The following is an 18,736-nucleotide window of genomic DNA, read 5'->3' as shown; positions in this document are numbered from 1 at the left end:
TCATCAAATTACTCCACGCCCTCTTCTCTTGGTCAGTGAAGTGCCGCAGCGATATGAGGCGGCTTCGGTGATGATTGGATTTCGCGAAATCCTCTTTGGTATTCTGAGGGTGAAACGGAATTTGCCGGAGTGGAAATTCCGGAAATTCGCGAAGGTCTTTTTGGGACAAATCTATGACTTAACGGACTGGCTCGAAACGGACAACTTCCGGGATACGAAGGTTCGATTGCCGCGGATATAATCGCCCGCCGACAAGCCGTGACGATTATGATCCCGGGTCTGATATTTTGCTCGCGACTACCGACTTCCTGGTGGTTGAACACCTTCGTCATTTCCTTGCGGTGAAACTTACAACGAGGAATGAATTACCGCTGGTCGTCAAACGCGTGATCAGAGGAGATTATTCTCCCCAGCGACAAAGAGCCGCGCCGAAATTATACCGCAGCACAAGATGCTTGACTTGGTTTACGTCGACTGTGAAAACGGTAATTAGCCTCTAACCGATCACGCCGTAATTGGGTCAAAAAGTTTCGGTGCACCGACGCGAGAAGTTCCTTCCCGGGCATTTCCAGGGTATATTTTCACTCGGGGTATAATTAATTATGTTTCCTCGCCACGCAGAGAAGACCAGGCCGTTCATCTCTTTCACAACTTGTAACTTGATCGGGGTAAAAAATTAACCGACGAAAGTCAACCGCTTTGATCCTCGATTATTCAACTAATTTTAGTCTCGTCTCAGCTACGATCAGGCACGAGGAAATCGCTAAGTAGATAATCGAATCCCTTTATCGGCGGATAATCGAACAAACTACTTCTTTCTCCTCGCCAAGCGTTTTTACGTTGGGCAACAATGCGTTTCGAGATCTAAGATCCACAGGAAATGGGATACACTGGTTTTGAGACGCGGTGAAAACAACTTCTGGTTCTTCAACGCTTCGTTTGACATCCTCGTCAAGGACTGTGAATATCAGTAACTCTGATCCTGGAAAAAGTCTGTTATGATAATGAGCATCGGTTGAGCAATGATACAGGAATAAAAAATTTAGAGTTTTCGCTCAGGTTGAAAACTTTTCCTATATACGTTGTGTCTTAGACGCTCCTAAGTCTTGCTCTTCGAATATAACTCAAGGCGACACCTTTATAGTAAGATAAAAGTTACAGACAAACGATTTTCGGAATGATCGGAAAATGCATTAAAAATATGTATTATGACAGTCGATATGCGGTACTGTATTACAGCAGACACTTTTGACACGCGTCGATCGCATGATTTCCACGTCCGGGTGAGATAAATATGCAGTTCGAATGTACAGGTAACGAATTATTCGAATATGCCGTGCGAAAATAACACGCTAGTCGTGAGTCCGGGAAAAAACATATCGCTGTAATACAATTCTAGAATTACGTGGACTTAGGGTTGTAAAATTCTTAAACCATAAAAATCGGTCGCATATTGAGAGACGACGCTACTCGTGATTTCGGAATAAAAAGAGGTAAACTCACCACAATGATTGTCTGCGCTAAATTTGCAATAAATAGAGTTTTAATATTTCTACTATGGAGAAAGAATTGTATAAATGGCGAAGAGAGAATCATCCGTAGCAGAAAATCTACAGCCTACAGCCTAGCACAAACATTGAACGATTTCACAGAAGAAAACTTGGTTGTATTTCACCAGTTGAATTTGACTCGAACAACGTTTTTCACGTAAGTTACATAACAAATAGTATCATTCGAATGCACATAAGCGATGAATTTTCGATCTGAAATCAAAAAACTTATCAACACTTTGACGAAAGTAAACAATCGAAATTTGTACAAATGCATCTTGTAACTCGACTAATTATAATATTAACGAGACTTTTTTACCCAATGCACAACGTATGCGGAATTGAGTGTTCATCTCTGGTTTACTATACGAATAAATATAATTACTTGACAAACAGTAGTTTCAGCAATTTGAAGATATAATAGGAGTCCTACAGAATATTGTATAATTTCCACTGTACCGTGAATCTGATTCTGCCTATTCCTTGAAATTCGAAACCCCGATCTTCAGTATGACACTTTGATTCCGTATTAATTGGATACTGCCAATTATCTTGTGAAACCTTATCAAAGGGAACTTTTGGGTCTCGAAGAATCGCTTCTAAAAAATTTTCACTGCCACTCAAAAGTTTTATAAAATTAACTCTTCTCAGCGCTTCCATCACAGTACTTGTCAGGAATTTCAAATGTCAGCTGCCCTGAGTCTGGAAATAGCTCGTTTGAATTATGTTCGTGGAGTTTGAAGGATCTTTTACCTGTTACCTTATATATTTGATACTATGTTCAACCGATTATCGGTAACAATCGGAATTTGTGTTAAAAAATCCACTAGTAGATAACAATGATTTCTGCTCTTGTTAGATATTTTTACTTTCTGCTCATTCTTTTTAACGCTTTGAATTGTTGCTGTGAAACTCATGAAAACATTTTATAGCCAACACTCACAAGTGAAACGTGAGTGGAAGAATTCATCAGAAGTAGACACATAGGTGGTGTATAATTATCAAGGTAGAAAAAAAAAATTAACAAATATTCATTTATCACTCTCGTATTCACTCAAGTGTATTTGATTAATCACACGAATGCCACTCGTACCATTGTTCCAAGACTCAATGATACGATGAAGAAATATGTGCTCGTTTGGAGTTTCGCGGGGGCCATCACGTTAGATTAGCCTCAGCCGAGCACACATGAAAGCGGAATCAGTCTGGAAGTAGGAATGTTAGTTGTTCACGGATAGTCGTCAACTGTGTAAATGAATAAGAGCAGTATTGCCGGGTGAGCAGATATTAGAACAAACCGGAAGCGCTGGTACACAACCTGAAATTTTATGAAATTCATATATTGCATAGAGTCTTCAACATGATTCGATTGGTTATAGGTGTACGTATATTAGCTATCATAGACGTAAGCATAGAATAATGTTCCACAAGTTTTCCAGGACTGTACAAATTAAGCCTGTAGAAATCAACTGGTCACTTCGAAATCATGTTTTTCAGTTGCCCTGATTCTGGTTAAGGAACAGAAATTTAAACGGAAGCTATAGTAATAACAGCTGCATAGAAAATGAATCTTATAATAACGGTCCTGATGTTGACGTACGCTGGTTGGTCGTCGGCCGTTGAGCTTAAAACTTTCTACGAATGGAAATATATAGATTACGTCTGGAAGAATGACACGCAAAAGCAGGAGGCGATCAAAAACGAAGAGTACAATTACACAAAAATTATTCCATTTGATTTCGCGAAGATCTCAGGTATGAAGTACAGTCATCGCGTTCCCCTGATCTATTAATTATCGTTGCTGTTATTTTTTTCCGCTTTATAAGGAAATGTGATGAAGCCTGATTCACCTCATTTTGATTCGTCAAAATTCATTTCTCACATGAGCAAATTGGAGACGATTTTGTTCTTCTACATCGCATATTATTGATACTATTCTGCACGGTGTTATTCGATAAGGATTTATCCTACACAGGAATTATCCGATACGGCGTTATTCTACCAGAACGTGACATTTCCAATGTCCTGCAGGTCAAGTTCGTCTGACTGCCTATCATTGTGGACAACATTGTTTGTCAATCGAACCCATTATAAATATAATGCAAAAATTAAAATTACCCGATTTCAACCCTTACTTAGACCTTTTCAACCGTTGTGCAGATACCGTCAAATTATTTTACATTTTTGATGAATTACAGTGAAAGGCACGTCCTAAAGAACATTGGAAGTAAAACCTGCGTGCAATCATGTCCTAGTAAAATAACGTCGCATCAAAAATCACTCCTGTTGAATGCCACCCATGTCAAAAACATTGGCGAGCGTCGCGATGAATAATACCTTGGTCGAATATGATTGTATGGAATGGGTTCGCGTGCAAAACGGTTCGACGCGAATCGGAATGAGGCGAAAAGATACCTTTTCTTATTAAAATGACGCACTAACCGATTGATCATCTGCTAGGGGAGCGAGTTTTGGTAACAACACCAAGATTATTCAATAACCCCGCGAGTTTGTCAACGATCTCGAATCAGACTGGAGACGGGGGTCCATTGCTCGAACCTTACCCCAATTGGGATTGGCATACGTCAACGGATTGCACCGGCATTACCAGCGTTAACAGAGTTTTCGTGAGTAGAAAGAATCGTCCCCAGTCCAGACTCACGGTTGTCGATTTTCGCCATGGCATTCTCAGTCTTGGTATCTACTTCGCAGTTGGACAACTGCAATAGGCTGTGGATCGTTGACTCTGGGAAAATAGGAAACGTGTCGGCATGCCCTGCCAAGATAATCGCGTTTGACGCGGAAACAGACGAAGTCCTTGAACATGTCATAATTCCAGACGAATTAACGCATAATTCTGTGAATACAAGTAACGGACGACTCGAGATACAAGCCGTGGAGACTTCTGGAGACTCATGCAACGAAACTTGGGTTCGTAAATTACAAGTCAGGCGCAATTGCTTGTAAGTAAAATCCGTAAGCGTACAAAGTTCGAACCGGCAAAATTCCATTCTTCCTTCAGCTCTACATCGGGGACCCAGAAGGATATGGTCTTGTTATTTGGAACGGTTCAACCATATGGCGGTTGGAAAACGATAATGTTTACGCTCCAGATCCAACAGCAACAGTCTTCTCGGTGGCCAAGGAGAATGTGACTCTTGAACTCGGTATTTTCAACGTCGAGATAACACCTACAGGTTTCTTTGAGCTAGGGTACCTTTTTTTCGCACCCTTGGCTTCAAAGAAGGGATATGCTGCCACGCTTGACGACTTTCACAACTCCAATACAGCTGGAAACACGATAACTTACTACATAACCAACTTTACATTCCCTAGTCAGGTACTTGCCCGAGTTTATTCCAATTCTGGAGTCTTAATTGGCGCAGGCACAACCCGGTTGGTCGTTTCCTGCTGGAATTTACAATATCCCTTGGCATCAGAATATGTGGTAAGTACGTTTGCATGACACGGTTATCGGTTCATTCAAATCTAAATGGTTCGAAATCAAAGCACATCAGATCCTGAGAAAATCTATTTCCGTAACGTGCAACGTCCACTAGTATATCAGTGTGAAATTATTAATTGTTTTGAACTGATGTAGGGTACATTACTCGAAGATGACGACGCCCTACAATTCGCCAGTGCTGCCAAGATCATCAATGGATCTCAGGTGGGACTTGAGTACGAACAATACTGGGTACTCACGAATCGACTGCAAAAATTGATACTGGGCATCATGGACTTCGAAGATATCAATTTCAGGATTCTAGGTGCAAGGGTGGCTAAACTTGTTAATGGCACAGTATGTGAGCCTAAGACGCACAACGTTTCCTCTAGCATTACAGACAAACTTTACTTAGAATTTGAAACTGATACCATCGATTCTTCAGCGATTTCTCTGGAGTAACTTGTTCAAGTGATACAGCTTGTCGGGGTCTTATGCGTCATGTACCACTATTTCAAGTAAGAAGTATTCTCCAAAAATAAATTGGACCTTGTCCTCTTCCGAGTAAGATGCATATTTTATTTGTTCACCTTTTACGAAACAAGGCTGCGTACAAAAACTTTACTCTGAATACCGAAACACCTTACTCAGTTTGCTATAATTTAGCGGATATATGTAGGTTATTACCAAAATGTGGTACGTTTCTGTTGTCTATTTTCAACATTAGCACGGTTCATGATGATTCAAGGTAAGCTAATCACTGGATCATCAAATCGAGGGAAGTTTGGATTGAGGAGAACAACGTGCTACTGACAGCGCGTAAAATTAAATGATTAAACGAACTTACCAAGTGAAGTTCTATCATAATTGTATGAAGCGCCTCTTCCGAGATGATCAACTGGTAGTGCCCCTACTTCATACCGATGTCGCCACATATTTCATAGTTATATATCGAAAAAATCGGCCCTGCACCTTTGTTTCCTAGATCTAGACATTCTTTGAAAGCGTTGCCGTTGTATTAGGGGTATGTAATCGTTTATTAGATGGGTATTTTGGGTGGGTGTTGATCATCTCGGAAGAGGCGCTTCATACAATTATGATAGAACTTCACTTGGTAAGTTCGTTTAATCATTTAATTGTATTGCGCGTCTCTTCCTCGAGATCAACTGGTAGATGTTTAAAGCTAATAACGGCAACCAATATTATTTATTAGTTTTGTGTTATACGTTGTGTCTTAACACTACTAATGTTATTGCGAGTTCAAGATCGCTCGTGCATAAGAATCCTTATCTCTACTGACATTTAAATGATAAAATTTTGCGAAGGTTTCAGATCCCGTTGTCCAGCCTGCAGTTTTTCTTATCGTTTCTATATCGATGTTGTTTCTTTTCGCTGCAGACGTGGATGCGTGGCGTGTGCTGTGTGCTGTAAATTTGTCCGTATTTACTCCGCTATTTTTCAATGTTAATTTGACCCATCGACTCAGGGTTTGCGATGAGACGGCTTGAAATGGTTTTTTGAACGATAGGAAGAGATCTATCTTGGAGCCTCTTGAGGTTTTTGTTCTCTCCAGATAGTTTTGTAAGGCTGATGCCGAACAAAGTTTTTCGTCTTCCGCGTAGAATGGTATGATTAATAGCGGCTGTTTTCGATTAGCGCCCGTAGTTTTGATTCGATCCGGGATTCTAATCTCGAACGCATTTCCCACTCTTTGAATATTCTCGACGTTTATTTTTGAGTATGTTTGCATCCTATGTCCCGTGATTAAGGCTAGCAGGGTAATCAGTTTCATGGTTAAATCTTTCAGCGAGAGATTTTCATTTTTTGGCAGAGACTTGAAATAATTAAGAACAATCTTTGGTTCCCAGATTGAATCGTATTTTGGTCTTGTTGGTCTCAAGCTGTGTACTGCTTTGAAAAACCTTTTGATATGGTGATCTTGTCCCACTTCCGGCCCGATAATAAGCGAAATTGCGGATCTGAGGGTGTTGAGCGACCCATGGGAGGCTCCCGTGTCGTATGTTTTTGCGAGGAATTTTAAAATATCTGACACCGTTGCTTCGTATGGAGAAATGTTATTCTCGGAACAATGGATCCACCAGCGTTTTAACGCGCCGTCATATTGTTTAAGCGACGATTCGCTTACGGATGATGTCATGATCTGGATTGCTGTTTCTGGTAATTTTCTCTTTGCGAATGCCTGCTCGATAGCTTGCCGGCAACCAGGGAAATGTTCTGCCAAATTGCGTGAGGTTCCCTGTTAGAACACATTATTAAGTTAATGTTAGGTTTGAAGACAATGGGCTCTGCAACGAGCATTGCCTGAAATTTGGGGTACCAGGGTTGAGCTGGCCACTCTGGTACTACTACGATCCCTTGCGCTTCTTCGCGTTCGATTTTTTGTAGTGTGCGTAAAATTAGTGAAAAGGGTGGAAAAGCGTAGAAATATTGGTTCCATGGGACCGTAAAAGCGTCTACCGCTACAGACCCAGGGTCTCTTCGCCAAGAAATGTATTTTTTGCATTTCGCGTTTTTTCGACTTGCAAATAAGTCTATCTCAGGCATCCCGAATTTTTCAACAATCGTTCGAAAAGTTGTGTTTTTTAGTTCGAATTCGGTTTCCGGTTCCAATCTGCGGGATTCTACATCCGCTTCTACGTTCATTTTTGAACTTATATAAGACGCAAATACCCATATGTTTTTATTTTCGCACCAATCCCAGATATCTCTTGTTACTTTATTTAAGTGGGGGTATTGAATTCCTCCTTCTCGATTGATGTACGAGATCGCGGTTGTATTGTCTATTCTAAGGAGTATCTGACGGTTTTCTAAGTTTTTCGCGAAGCATTTGAGGCCAAAAAAGGCTGCCAATAACTCGAGGTAATTTATATGGGACAGACGCTCGTTCTCATTCCAGTGTCCGTGAGATCTTTCGCCTTTGCAAAATACTCCCCATCCCGATAGCGAGGCGTCCGAAAAGATCTCAAGAGTAAAATTCGAATCTCGAATTGGGTTTATTGAGGATTCAATCTTTGATTCCCACCAGGTGAGATCCGGCGAAAGAGTTTCCGGTACCTTCATGTATCCCTCATATTTTCCCCCGTTGGATCTGAGGGCTAAGTATTTTGCTCGCTCAAAAGCTTTAGTATGGCCCCAGCCGTAGTTGACCGCAAAGCACGCTGACACTAAAGTACCGAGGAATTGTGCGAATTCCCGAATTTTTACGGAATCTCGAATTTTCAACTGTGCGCTTTTTTCTTTGATACTTTCTTTTTTCTCTTTTGTTAATTCTACAGTCCATCGTACGGAATCAAAATAAAACCCTAAAAATTTGCAACGTTGGGACGGTGTGATTTGACTTTTATTTTCGTTTATAATGAATCCTAGTTTTTTCAGGAGTTTGCAAGTCTCTCTGACGTTATCTTGGCACGTGGTGTACGTGTCTCCAAAAAGTAAAAAGTCATCGAGATATATCACGGATAAATATCCTCTTTTCCTCAGATGCGAAATTACTGGTTTCATTATTTTCGTAAAAACCAACGGAGCGACGCTAAGGCCGAACGGCAAACATGTAAATTCAAAATATTGTTGATCTAACTGGAACCGTATGTATTTTCTGTGTGTTTTCGCGAGTGGAATCAGGTAATACGCGTCTTTAAGGTCCAAAGTGGCCATAAAGCACTGAGGGCTTATGAGTCTAAGAGCTGTTTTCCGGTCTTCCATTTTGAAATGTTCCGTTATGACGAAAGTGTTCAGTTCCTTCAAATTTATAATCAACCGCTTCGAACCGTCGGGTTTCGGTCGTAGAAAAATGTTTGAGATGAATTGATTTTTTGCCGGATTACATTTAGCGATGGCTCCTTTTTTGAGCAGATCGTCTATTAGTTTTAAGGTTTCTTGTTTTTCTGAGGGGGACCGCGCGGGTTCGATAGGTACCCTGTTTTGTTCGACTGTTACTGAAAACGGTATTTTGTATCCGTCGACCCATGAAAGGATCTTTTGATCCGACGTTATTGCTCGCCAATTTTTTAAGAAAAATTGTAATCTACCTGCCGTGATACCTACAAGGTTTACCGACGTCGGTTCTGAGAGTTGTTGTCTCTTCGCTGATACGGTTTGTGGTGTGATTGGCTCGGCTGTGTTCGCTGGGATGGGTATTTCTTCTGCGCTTGAAATCCTGTGTATTTCTGCCCCCCGGTCGTTCCCGATTGTGTTTTTTGCGCTTGGTAACGCGGCGGGGTCTTGAAGTTTTTTGAGTTCTTTGGTGTTTGATTTTTTGTTGCAGGTTTTAGCTCATTAAGTGACCGTTCCAAATTTTTGGCTGACCGCAACCGATCTTCGAGATCCTTTCCGCATAGCCATTCGTCTGTTGTTGAATTTTGCAGTGCGTCCTTCACCGATATTTTTAACGGCGCTAAGATAAGACTTTTTCTTACTGCGGTTTCTTCGCGTTGAAGATCTGCGAGAAGTCTCGCCGTGTCGCTGATCGATTCTATTAATGCAAGGTCGGCATCGTTATCCCTTTTTATGATTGTTGCCAAAGCTTTTCCTTGAGCGGAAAGGCATGCTGCAATCCTCTCTTGTTTTGAGATGATGCGGTTATCTCGTTTTACGACCGCCTCCGTTGAGGCCGCTTTTAGCTCGGGATTCACTTTTGGCGGATCAATGAACATGCAGTTGCTTGGCGGAGGGTATTTTTCGATGATTGACGTCTTTAGCTCTGGTGGCAGACCTTGTTTGAATATTTCCTCCCATCGCACTGCGATAGGTTTTGGAAGTTCCGGTCCCAGGACCCTGTCTGGGGCAATCCGTTTCCCCATAGCTTTGAGGACGTTTTCTGCCAGGCCCCCTGACTCATCGACTCCTGGGTTCGGTGGTGTCTCAGCTCTCGTAGTTGTGGGATCGACGTCTTCAGCGCGTCTCGCGTCTCCCTGTGGTTCGACGACGGGTACTTCCCCGGTCGCTGTATCGTCGGCTTGTGAACCTGAGGCCCGACCTGTATACATGAATGAGGAATATTTTCTATGTGATACATCACAGTTGCGTCTTCGTTTCAATAATGTTCGTGTAAATATATATATACATATATATATTTATACATTTTTGCCATCGCTACAGCTTCCTCGATTGGTTGAAACCTTACGAGTGGCATTGTTTTGGATTTTCCAATTTGTTGGGCATGAGTTACAACTCCTCTCTAAGGGCTACAGCCCTTGCAGAGTGCCTAAATCGCTACAGCGAAATGATCACGCTTGACGGGTAAGACGACCTAGCCTGCAAAATATTTCCCTTTTCCTCTCCCATTCATGGGGATTTCGAGGACAGCGGGGAAACAACTTACCATTTTCCATATTATTTCGTGAAAAACTGTCAGTTTCCCAATTTCTCGTCGGGGATTCATAGCCGCGTCTTCTCTTTCCGAGGTTATAATCTCGCGGCGAGCGCGAGTCGGACGATGACGACGAGGCGTGCCTGCGATGCCGTTTCTTTTTCGACTTTTTCTTCGCCAATTTTCGTTCCAATCGTTTTATTCGTTTTTCCAGAAGTTCTCCGTCGTTTTCTTTTCCCGAATCTGTACTTCTGCTCCGGTTCCGGAACATTTTTAATGTTTTTTGTGTACTTTATTAATTTATTTATTATTTTTTGATTGTGGCTTGTCGGCACAAAAAAGAAGAATGTCTAGATCTAGGAAACAAAGGTGCAGGGCCGATTTTTTCGATATATAACTATGAAATATGTGGCGACATCGGTATGAAGTAGGGGCACTACCAGTTGATCTCGAGGAAGAGACGCGCAATACAATTAGGGTTAGGTAACTTACGATCAATACGTAAGATTTAGTTATTCGGAAGTACGCGTCCGTCAAAGAAGGCCCTAGTCTGTAAAATCGAGCACTCTAGTTTCGGGCAAGGGCCAACATCGTTTTACCGCACTCTTCGGAAGTAGGGCACTTTACGCACGCTCCATGGGCTTCGAAAATCGAACTTGCGAACCAGGTATTGGAAAAAAAACTTTCATCACGATCATTTAAATTGTAGACCAAATAGAGCTTCTGAAACGAAGTTTTTACTCCCAAATAAAGGCATCCAGATATTTTGAATTTCGAGGATTAATCTCATCCGTTTGTTCAGGTGTTACTGGCTTGTGACAACCGTACATTGCAGTTGGTAAGTAGATTAAAGGTTACAAAACACGTCTGTGATTTGGTCAGACAGGACGTTGGTATCTCAACGAACAACTTTCAAAAAATATATACTGGCATTTGAGATTTTAATGAAAGCAACTTGAGAATCTTTAGTGCTTCGGTCAACGTTCTCGTCAAGGACTGCAAATATTACTCAATGTTCGAATTATGTTCAGATACTTTGGGCGATATTATACCTATTTTTACACGTATCTTAGTTAGTGTTTATGTGATATCCAAATAATTTTTAGCAGTCAATAATATGTAACGAAAATAATATGAATTTTCGTCCCAGTTCAAAACTTTTGTTGTTTGCGTTATTATCTTTAATGCTCTTGAGTGTTGCTCTGCATTTATCAAGAATGTTTCTAAGCTGCGAGAACTTTATAGTTACAAGATAAAAGTGCAGTTTGGAAGTACAGGTCACGAATTATTCGAACACGTCTTGCAAAAATATCACGCTATTCGTGAGTTTAGAAAAAATAATATAGCCAGATTATCTGGATCTGCTTTGACATGATTCGTTTCTACACTAAAGTCGCAACGAGTGAAATTTTAATAGTCGACAACAATCATTTACGACTGTGGAGACGGCATTATATGCATAAATAAGTGGCAAAATGAGAAGTAGTTGTAGTTGAAAATCAACAGCCTGGAGAAAAACATTGAACGATGTCACAGAAGAAGTCTTGGTTGGATTTCACCAATTGAGTTTGACTCGAACAGATTTTTCACGTAAGTTTCATAACTAGCTGTATCGTTTGAATAAACATGAGAAATGAATCTTCGACCTGATCATTAATTTTCCGTCGCAAGGCAATAATCGAAGCTGGTAAAAATGCATCTTGTAACGAAATGGATTGTAATTTTAACGAGACTTCTTTAACCCAATGTACAACTTACGCAGAAAAAATGTACCATGTTAATAAATATAATCACTCGACGCAGAGCACATTCAGTAATTTCAAAACGAAGCGATAATAAAAATCCTACAGAATATTGTATAATTATGATTGTACGATGAACCTGATTTGGCCTATTTTTTGGAATTAAGATATCCGGTCTCCAACATGACACTTTAATTCGGCATCCATTTCAGATACTGCCAATATTTTGGCTTGTACGGATAAGATTTGGTCAAAGAGGACTTTCGGTATCGATAAATCTTTTCTTAAAAATATTCACTGTCACTCAAAGCTTCAATGAAGTTAACTCCAGAATGTTCAGTGCTCGAGTCACAGTCCTTGTCAAAGATTCCAAGTAAAATGAAAAGAATTTTTGCTCCTGTTGATCGAATAGTATTGCTTTCTGCACAATGTTTCCAGCGTTCTGAGTTATTGCTCTCTAGCTTATGAGAACATTTTATAGCCAAAGAGAAAGAATTAAGTAGAAGCAGATACATAGGTAGTATAATAGTCAAGATATAAAAAAAAAAAAAATCAACTGAAGTTTATTTGAATAATCACGTTGATGCAACATGGACCATTCTTGCAAGACTTACCGATATGATACCCAAGAAAAATTAGCTGGTTCGAAGTTCTGCCAGGGTACAAAGTAATCATAGCCGTACTAATATAAAGAGAGGGTTCTTGGGGAAACGAAGTTACCGGGAAGATGAGATGTAAGGCAAGGGGCCTATATATGATTTGCGGAAAAAGGCTAGGAGGTTAGGGATCGCAAATTATTTCAGGTGAATTCTCGCCTGAGTAATAAACTATCCGGTGGAAACCATGATTGCGTCTCAAAAATCCAATCATGTATCATTATGTAAGTTTAGCCTTAGCTCAGATAAGATGGATCTGCGGGTAGACAATCCGCATTTTTATTAATTGCCTATATTGCAAATAATTTTCAACAAAAATTGAAGAGTTATTACTGCATGGATGGCAGTTATTGTACATCTAAGCATAACATAATCTTTTACAAGCTTGTCGGACCTGTGAAAATTAAATTGACAGAAATCGACTGACTAGTTCAAAATCATGTGTTTCAGTTGCGCTGTTCGTGGCTGTGTAACAGAAATTCAAACATAAGCTATAGCAATAACAGCCGCATACAAAATGAATCTCATACTAATGGTTCTATTGACTTTTGTTGGTTGGACTTTGACCGCTAAACTTGAAACTCTGTACCAATGGAAGTATGTAGACTACGTCTGGGAGAATGATACGCAAAAGCAGGAGGCGATCGAGAGCGGCGTGTACAACCACACGAAAATTTATACACTTGATTTCCAGAGAATCTCAGGTGTTCAATAGAATAATTGGTTCATCTGATATAATCGATCTCATTGCTGTTATTTTTCTGCCACTTTATAAGTAAACGGGATAAAGACCGATTCACCTCATTACGTTTCGCCCGAAGCCACTCTACACTTGATGAAATTGTTTACGATTTTGTTTTTCTACACAGCATATTACTACTGGTACTATTCTACACGGGTATAGTATCATTCTGCACATCGTTATGCGGTAAGGATCTATTCCACACGGGTAGTATTTGGACCGCGTAACATTCGATACAGTGTTGTTTTTCCAGGGCATGATTGCACGTAGGTTCTATTCTTAACGTCCTGCAAAGAAAAACTCATCAAAGTTCTTTTGATTTTGGACCACAGTATTTGATTTGCTCGAATACATTGTGAATTCGATGCAAAAATCAAACTCACACCTTGTTTTGAAACCGTCTACTATGGCACAGATAACGTCAAATTACTGTATATTTTTCATAAATAGAAGCGAAATTCATGTCCTACAAAACATTGGAAATAAAATCTGCGTGAAATCATGCCATAGTAGAATAACGCTTCATCAAATATCACCCGTTTCGAAAAATACCCGCGGGGACAAAAGTTGTGACAACGAACCGAATAACGTCGTTTCGAATAATGATATGCCGAATAAAATCGTGTGCAAATTGTTCATATACAAAGCGGACTCAGGTGAATAGAAATAAAGCGGAAAGATACCTTTTTTTCGCCAGAGCCAGGCGGAAACAACTTGTCCACCCTCTTCCGAATTGGCCTGAGACGCGCCTGCTTCATATGCATGAAATGACGCGTTTTCAAAACGAGTCATACAAAAAGTATTGTGTGCACCACGGGCGGAATGCGATATAACTCTTGTGAAGGCTGCCCTTGCTTCGTTTGTGCGGCTAACTTCACACTCCTCAAAAACGCCTCTTTTTCAGCCTTGATACACAATATACTATTTCTTATGAAGTGACGCAATAACTGATTGGCTATCTCCTGGGGGATCGAATTCTGGTAACAACCCCAAAACACTTCAATAACCCCGCGAGTTTGTCAACGATCTCGAATCAGACTGGTGACGGGGGTCCATTGCTCGCGCCCTACCCCAGTTGGGATTGGCACACGTCGACGGATTGCAGCGGTATTGTCTCTGCTGCCAGGCTTATTGTGAGTAGAAGCAAATGTCTCTAGTCCAGACTGATGCTTACCGATTATCGTCACGTCAATCTCAGTCTTGATATCCACTTTGCAGATGGACAAGTGCAATAGGCTGTGGACCGTCGACTCTGGGAAAATAGGAGACGTTGTGGTATGCCCTGCTAAGATAATCGCATTCAATCCGGAAACCGACGAGGTCCTGGAGCAGATCATAATTCCTGATGAAGTAGCGCACAGTTCTGTGAACATAAGTAAAGGACGACTTGCGATACAAGCCGTGGAGACCTCCGGAGACTCGTGCAATACTACTTGGGTTAGTAAATTACAAGGCGGTCTTACTCGGAGATCAAATCTGTAAGCGTATGGAGTTAAAACTGGTGAAATTCCATTCCCCTCGCAGGTGTATATCGGGGACCCGGTGGGATATGGTCTTGTTATTTGGAACGGTTCGGCCATATGGCGGTTGGAGGACGACGATGTTTACGCTCCAGATCCAGCAGCAGAACTCTTCTCCATAGGTGGCGAGAACATAACTCTCAAATTTGGTGTTTCCACCGTTGTAATATCGCCTCTTGGTTTTATTGAGCAAGTTTACCTCTTTGTCAGACCCTTGGCTTCAAAAAAGTCATATGCCGTTTCACTCGACGACTTGCACAACTCCAATACAGCTGGAAACACGATAACGTATTACAGATCTAACCATACATATCATAGTCAGCTACTTGCCAGAGTTTTTTCCCCGTATGGAGTTTCAATCGCCTCATTCGCCACGCGCCCGGTCGTTTCCTGCTGGAACTTACAAAATCCTTCGGCATCAATTTTATTTACACGGTAAGCACATCTGTATGGCTAGGTTATCAATTCGTTTAAATCTTCACTGTTCAAAATCAAATCATATAAGATCCCATGACCATGAATTTCCGTATTATGCAACGACCACTAGTATATCGGTGTAATATTATTTCTTGACTCACATTCATGTAGAGTCCAATAATCGAAGACGATGATGCCATAGAATTTGCCAGTTCCGCCAAGATTTTTAAAGGAACTGAGAACAGCTTTGAGTACGAACAGTTCTGGCTCTTGACCAATCGACTGCACAAATTTCTTCTGGGTACCATGAACTTCGATGAAGTTAATTTCCGGATTCTGGTTGCAACCGTGGCTGGTCTTGTCAATGGCACAGTGTGTGAGCCGGAGCGACACACCATCGTCCCTAGCATTGAGGACAAGCTTTATTTTATATTCAAAACTGATACTGTCAATTCTTCAGCGATTTCTCTGTAAGAATATCTTAATTGAGTTCTGCAGTTTACGTTGGTTTTATCTCTCGTGTACCACTATTTTAAGTAACGATTAATCACCACAAATAAATTGGTCTTTGTTCCGTTTCGAGCAAGACGCAAATGTTGTTTGTTTATTTTGTAGGAAATGAATCTGCGTAAAAAAAACTCTACTGTGATAATATCGGAACACGTTACACCTTCTGCTAATTCTACGGATGAAAACTAATACCGAGATGTGGTATCTGTTTCACTGGAACAAGTGGGTAGTGCTTCGTGCGTCACGATTCAATATTGTAGATGTATGTCACAACGATCGAGGACATTTTTCGTTAGAGAAAACACTTGAGAAGTTTCAAAAACATAACTGGTTCAAAGGGATGCAAAGATTTATATCCAAGTATATAAAAGCATGTGTAAATTGTCTGCCATACAAATCTGCTGGGAGGAGAAACCCCGGTTAGCTGCACCCAAGAGAAAAGGCTGCTACCTCATTTCATACCTCACACTTAGCCCATTTGTTAAGAATGTGCGAAGGAACACTAGCACAATTCGAGGCGCCGACTAGGATTATTAGCGACAGAGGCACTTGTGTTACGTCACATTGGTTCTCAGCGTTCTGCAAAGAGTACGGCTTCAAACATGTTTTGAAGGCCGTGGCCAAACCGGGAGCAAATGGAGAAGTGGAACGTATGAATTCTACCTCCCTCAACTCGCCTGCGGCATCAAGCTCCAATGTCCAAGCGGGGGCAGGTAGGCAGTATATCTAAAAATGGTACAAAGCGGCATGAATGCATTACGAATTCGAAAACACGGAGAAGTCCTGCGCAACTTTTATATGGATACAAGCCGTGGAGTACGGCAGATGCCGCACTGCTTTCGGAAATCGAAGAAACTCTCGATCGAGTAGATTTGATAGAGCGACGCGAGTGGGTAAAACACGCTATTGACGTGGTGATATGTCCTGCCAAGATAATCGCATTCAATCCGGAAACCGACGAGGTCCTGAAGCAGATTATAATTCCTGATGAAGTAGCGCACAGTTCTGTGACCATAAGTAAAGGTCGACTTTCGATACAAGCCGTGGAGATCTCTGGAGACTCGTGCAGTACTACTTGGGTTAGTAAAACACAAGGCGGTGTTACTTGGAGATCAAATCTGTAAGCGTATGGAGTTAAAACTGGTGAAATTCCATTCCCCCCGCAGGTGTATAGCGGCGACCCGATAGGATATGGTCTTGTTATTTGGAACGGTTCAACCATATAGCGGTTGGGAAACGATAATGTTTACGATCCGAATTCAGCAGCAATAGTCTTCTCGGTGGCCAAGGGGAATGTGACTCTTGAACTCGGTGTTTTCAACGTCGAGATAATACCTACAGGTTTTATTGAGCAAGGGTACCTTCTTTTCGCACCCTTGGCTTCAAAGAAGGGATATGCTGCCACGCTTGACGACTTTCACAACTCCAATACAGCTGGAAACACGATAACATATTACAGATCTAACTTTACATTTCATAGTCAGCTACTTGCCAGAGCTGCTTCCGACTCCGGAGTCGTAGTGGGCTTATTCGGCACGCCGCCAGTCACGGCCTGCTGGAATTTACAATATCCCTGGGAATCAGAATACGTGGTGAGCACACTTGCATGACCAAGTCATCAATCCATTCTGATCTACATTGTTCAAAATCAAACCACATCAGATCCCATGACCATGAATTTCCGTATCATGCAACGACCATTAGTATATCAGTGTAACAGTATTCCCCCATTTACATTCATGCAGAGTACAATAATCGAAGAAGACGATGCCATACTATTTAGCAGTACCGCCAAGATTTCAAATGGGATTGAGAACAGCTTTGAGTACGAACAGTTCTGGCTAATGACCAATCAACTGCAAAAATTCCTTCTGGGTACCATGAACTTCGAAGAAGTCAATTTCAGGATTCTGGTTGCAACCGTGGCTGATCTTGTCAATGGCACAATCTGTGAGCCTGAGCCACACACCATTTCCACTAGCATTGAAGACAAACTCTATATTGAACTCAAAATTGTTACTGTCAGTTCTTCAGCGATTTCTCTGTAAGAACGGCTCAATTGGGTCGTACAGTTGATGTGGGTTTTATCTCTCGTGTATCACTATTTTAAGTAACGATTAATCACTACAAACAAATTGGTCTCCGTTCTCTTCCGAGGAAGATGCAAATGTTCATTGTTTACTCTGCATGCAATGGAGCTGAGTTAAGGTTACAAAATACGTCTCTGAGTTGGTATCTCGACAAACCACTTTCAAAAATCCCTACATCTTGGGACTTGATGAAAGCGACAGTTTTCCACCACGGTGACATCGGTAAAATAAAGCGATGTGTTTCTTACGGGAAACATTGCCCGATAATATGCCTCATATTCCCAAAACGGACAGCTGGTTGATTGTATGTGCCACGCTGAGACGGCTGTGGGAACAGACGAAGCGAAGCGCTCACGCGATCGTTGCCAGAGAAAAATATTTCACCTCTAATCCTGCTCATGATCCAACGCACCCATTTCTTTCTTCGTGTTTTCTCCGAACCGAGCTTATTTCTCACTGTTACGAAGACAAGTTTTCTAAGAGTATGAAGCGAATTGAGCACAGGTGGTTTCCTCAAAAGTCGCCGAAAAGGATATCTGTTTTTTGCAGTAGTCAATTCAACGTTGCGCTTCGTTGATGATGATTAATATCGGTGCAGTGTTGTAAAATTAAACAATCAATAATGTCAACCTGATAGAAAAAAAGTGTTTAGGTGAATTTGCGTAAATTCATCGTCTTCTGAATAAAATAAGCTGTCGCGGATTAACATCGAACGAATCTAAACTATAGATTTTT

The 18,736-nt window shown here is 41.2% G+C and overlaps 2 protein-coding genes across 3 annotated transcripts; both read left to right on the top strand.

Moving 5' to 3' along the window:
• Positions 1 to 1,552: 1,552 nt before the first annotated feature.
• On the top strand, positions 1,553 to 5,563 carry LOC124298615 (major royal jelly protein 1-like). Of its 2 annotated transcripts, XM_046750824.1 has the most exons (7): positions 1,569 to 1,707; positions 2,483 to 2,556; positions 3,048 to 3,304; positions 4,011 to 4,177; positions 4,263 to 4,481; positions 4,573 to 4,998; positions 5,152 to 5,563. In XM_046750824.1, exons 3-7 carry the CDS (start codon positions 3,115 to 3,117, stop codon positions 5,455 to 5,457), a joined length of 1,308 nt encoding a protein of 435 aa, XP_046606780.1. In that variant the 5' UTR covers positions 1,569 to 1,707; positions 2,483 to 2,556; positions 3,048 to 3,114; the 3' UTR covers positions 5,458 to 5,563. The 2 variants fall into 2 exon arrangements, with proteins under 2 accessions (XP_046606779.1, XP_046606780.1); XM_046750823.1 differs by lacking the exon at positions 2,483 to 2,556 and having other exon boundaries at positions 1,553 to 1,707.
• LOC124298616 (major royal jelly protein 1-like) lies at positions 5,547 to 18,279 on the top strand. The gene is made up of 8 exons (XM_046750826.1): positions 5,547 to 5,559; positions 11,831 to 11,914; positions 13,173 to 13,426; positions 14,431 to 14,597; positions 14,683 to 14,901; positions 14,989 to 15,245; positions 17,335 to 17,503; positions 17,657 to 18,279. Exons 3-8 carry the CDS (start codon positions 13,240 to 13,242, stop codon positions 17,957 to 17,959), a joined length of 1,302 nt encoding a protein of 433 aa, XP_046606782.1. The 5' UTR covers positions 5,547 to 5,559; positions 11,831 to 11,914; positions 13,173 to 13,239; the 3' UTR covers positions 17,960 to 18,279.
• The last annotated feature ends 457 nt before the right edge of the window (positions 18,280 to 18,736 follow it).

The sequence above is a fragment of the Neodiprion virginianus genome, chromosome 2 (genome assembly GCF_021901495.1).
Source record: "Neodiprion virginianus isolate iyNeoVirg1 chromosome 2, iyNeoVirg1.1, whole genome shotgun sequence".
Classification (NCBI taxonomy): domain Eukaryota; kingdom Metazoa; phylum Arthropoda; class Insecta; order Hymenoptera; family Diprionidae; genus Neodiprion; species Neodiprion virginianus.
This window is presented reverse-complemented; position numbering and strand designations above follow the sequence as displayed.

Bases quoted from the DNA above. Each gene is read 5' to 3' on its own strand.
- LOC124298615 (XM_046750823.1), top strand. From the start codon at position 3,115: ATGAATCTTATAATAACGGTCCTGATGTTGACGTACGCTGGTTGGTCG. The intron at 3,305-4,010 runs GTATGAAGTACA...ATCATCTGCTAG, and splicing joins TGATTTCGCGAAGATCTCAG to GGGAGCGAGTTTTGGTAACA. The intron at 4,178-4,262 runs GTGAGTAGAAAG...TCTACTTCGCAG, and splicing joins CCAGCGTTAACAGAGTTTTC to TTGGACAACTGCAATAGGCT.
- LOC124298616 (XM_046750826.1), top strand. From the start codon at position 13,240: ATGAATCTCATACTAATGGTTCTATTGACTTTTGTTGGTTGGACTTTG. The intron at 13,427-14,430 runs GTGTTCAATAGA...GCTATCTCCTGG, and splicing joins TGATTTCCAGAGAATCTCAG to GGGATCGAATTCTGGTAACA. The intron at 15,246-17,334 runs CTCCAATACAGC...CGACTTTCACAA, and splicing joins TCACTCGACGACTTGCACAA to CTCCAATACAGCTGGAAACA.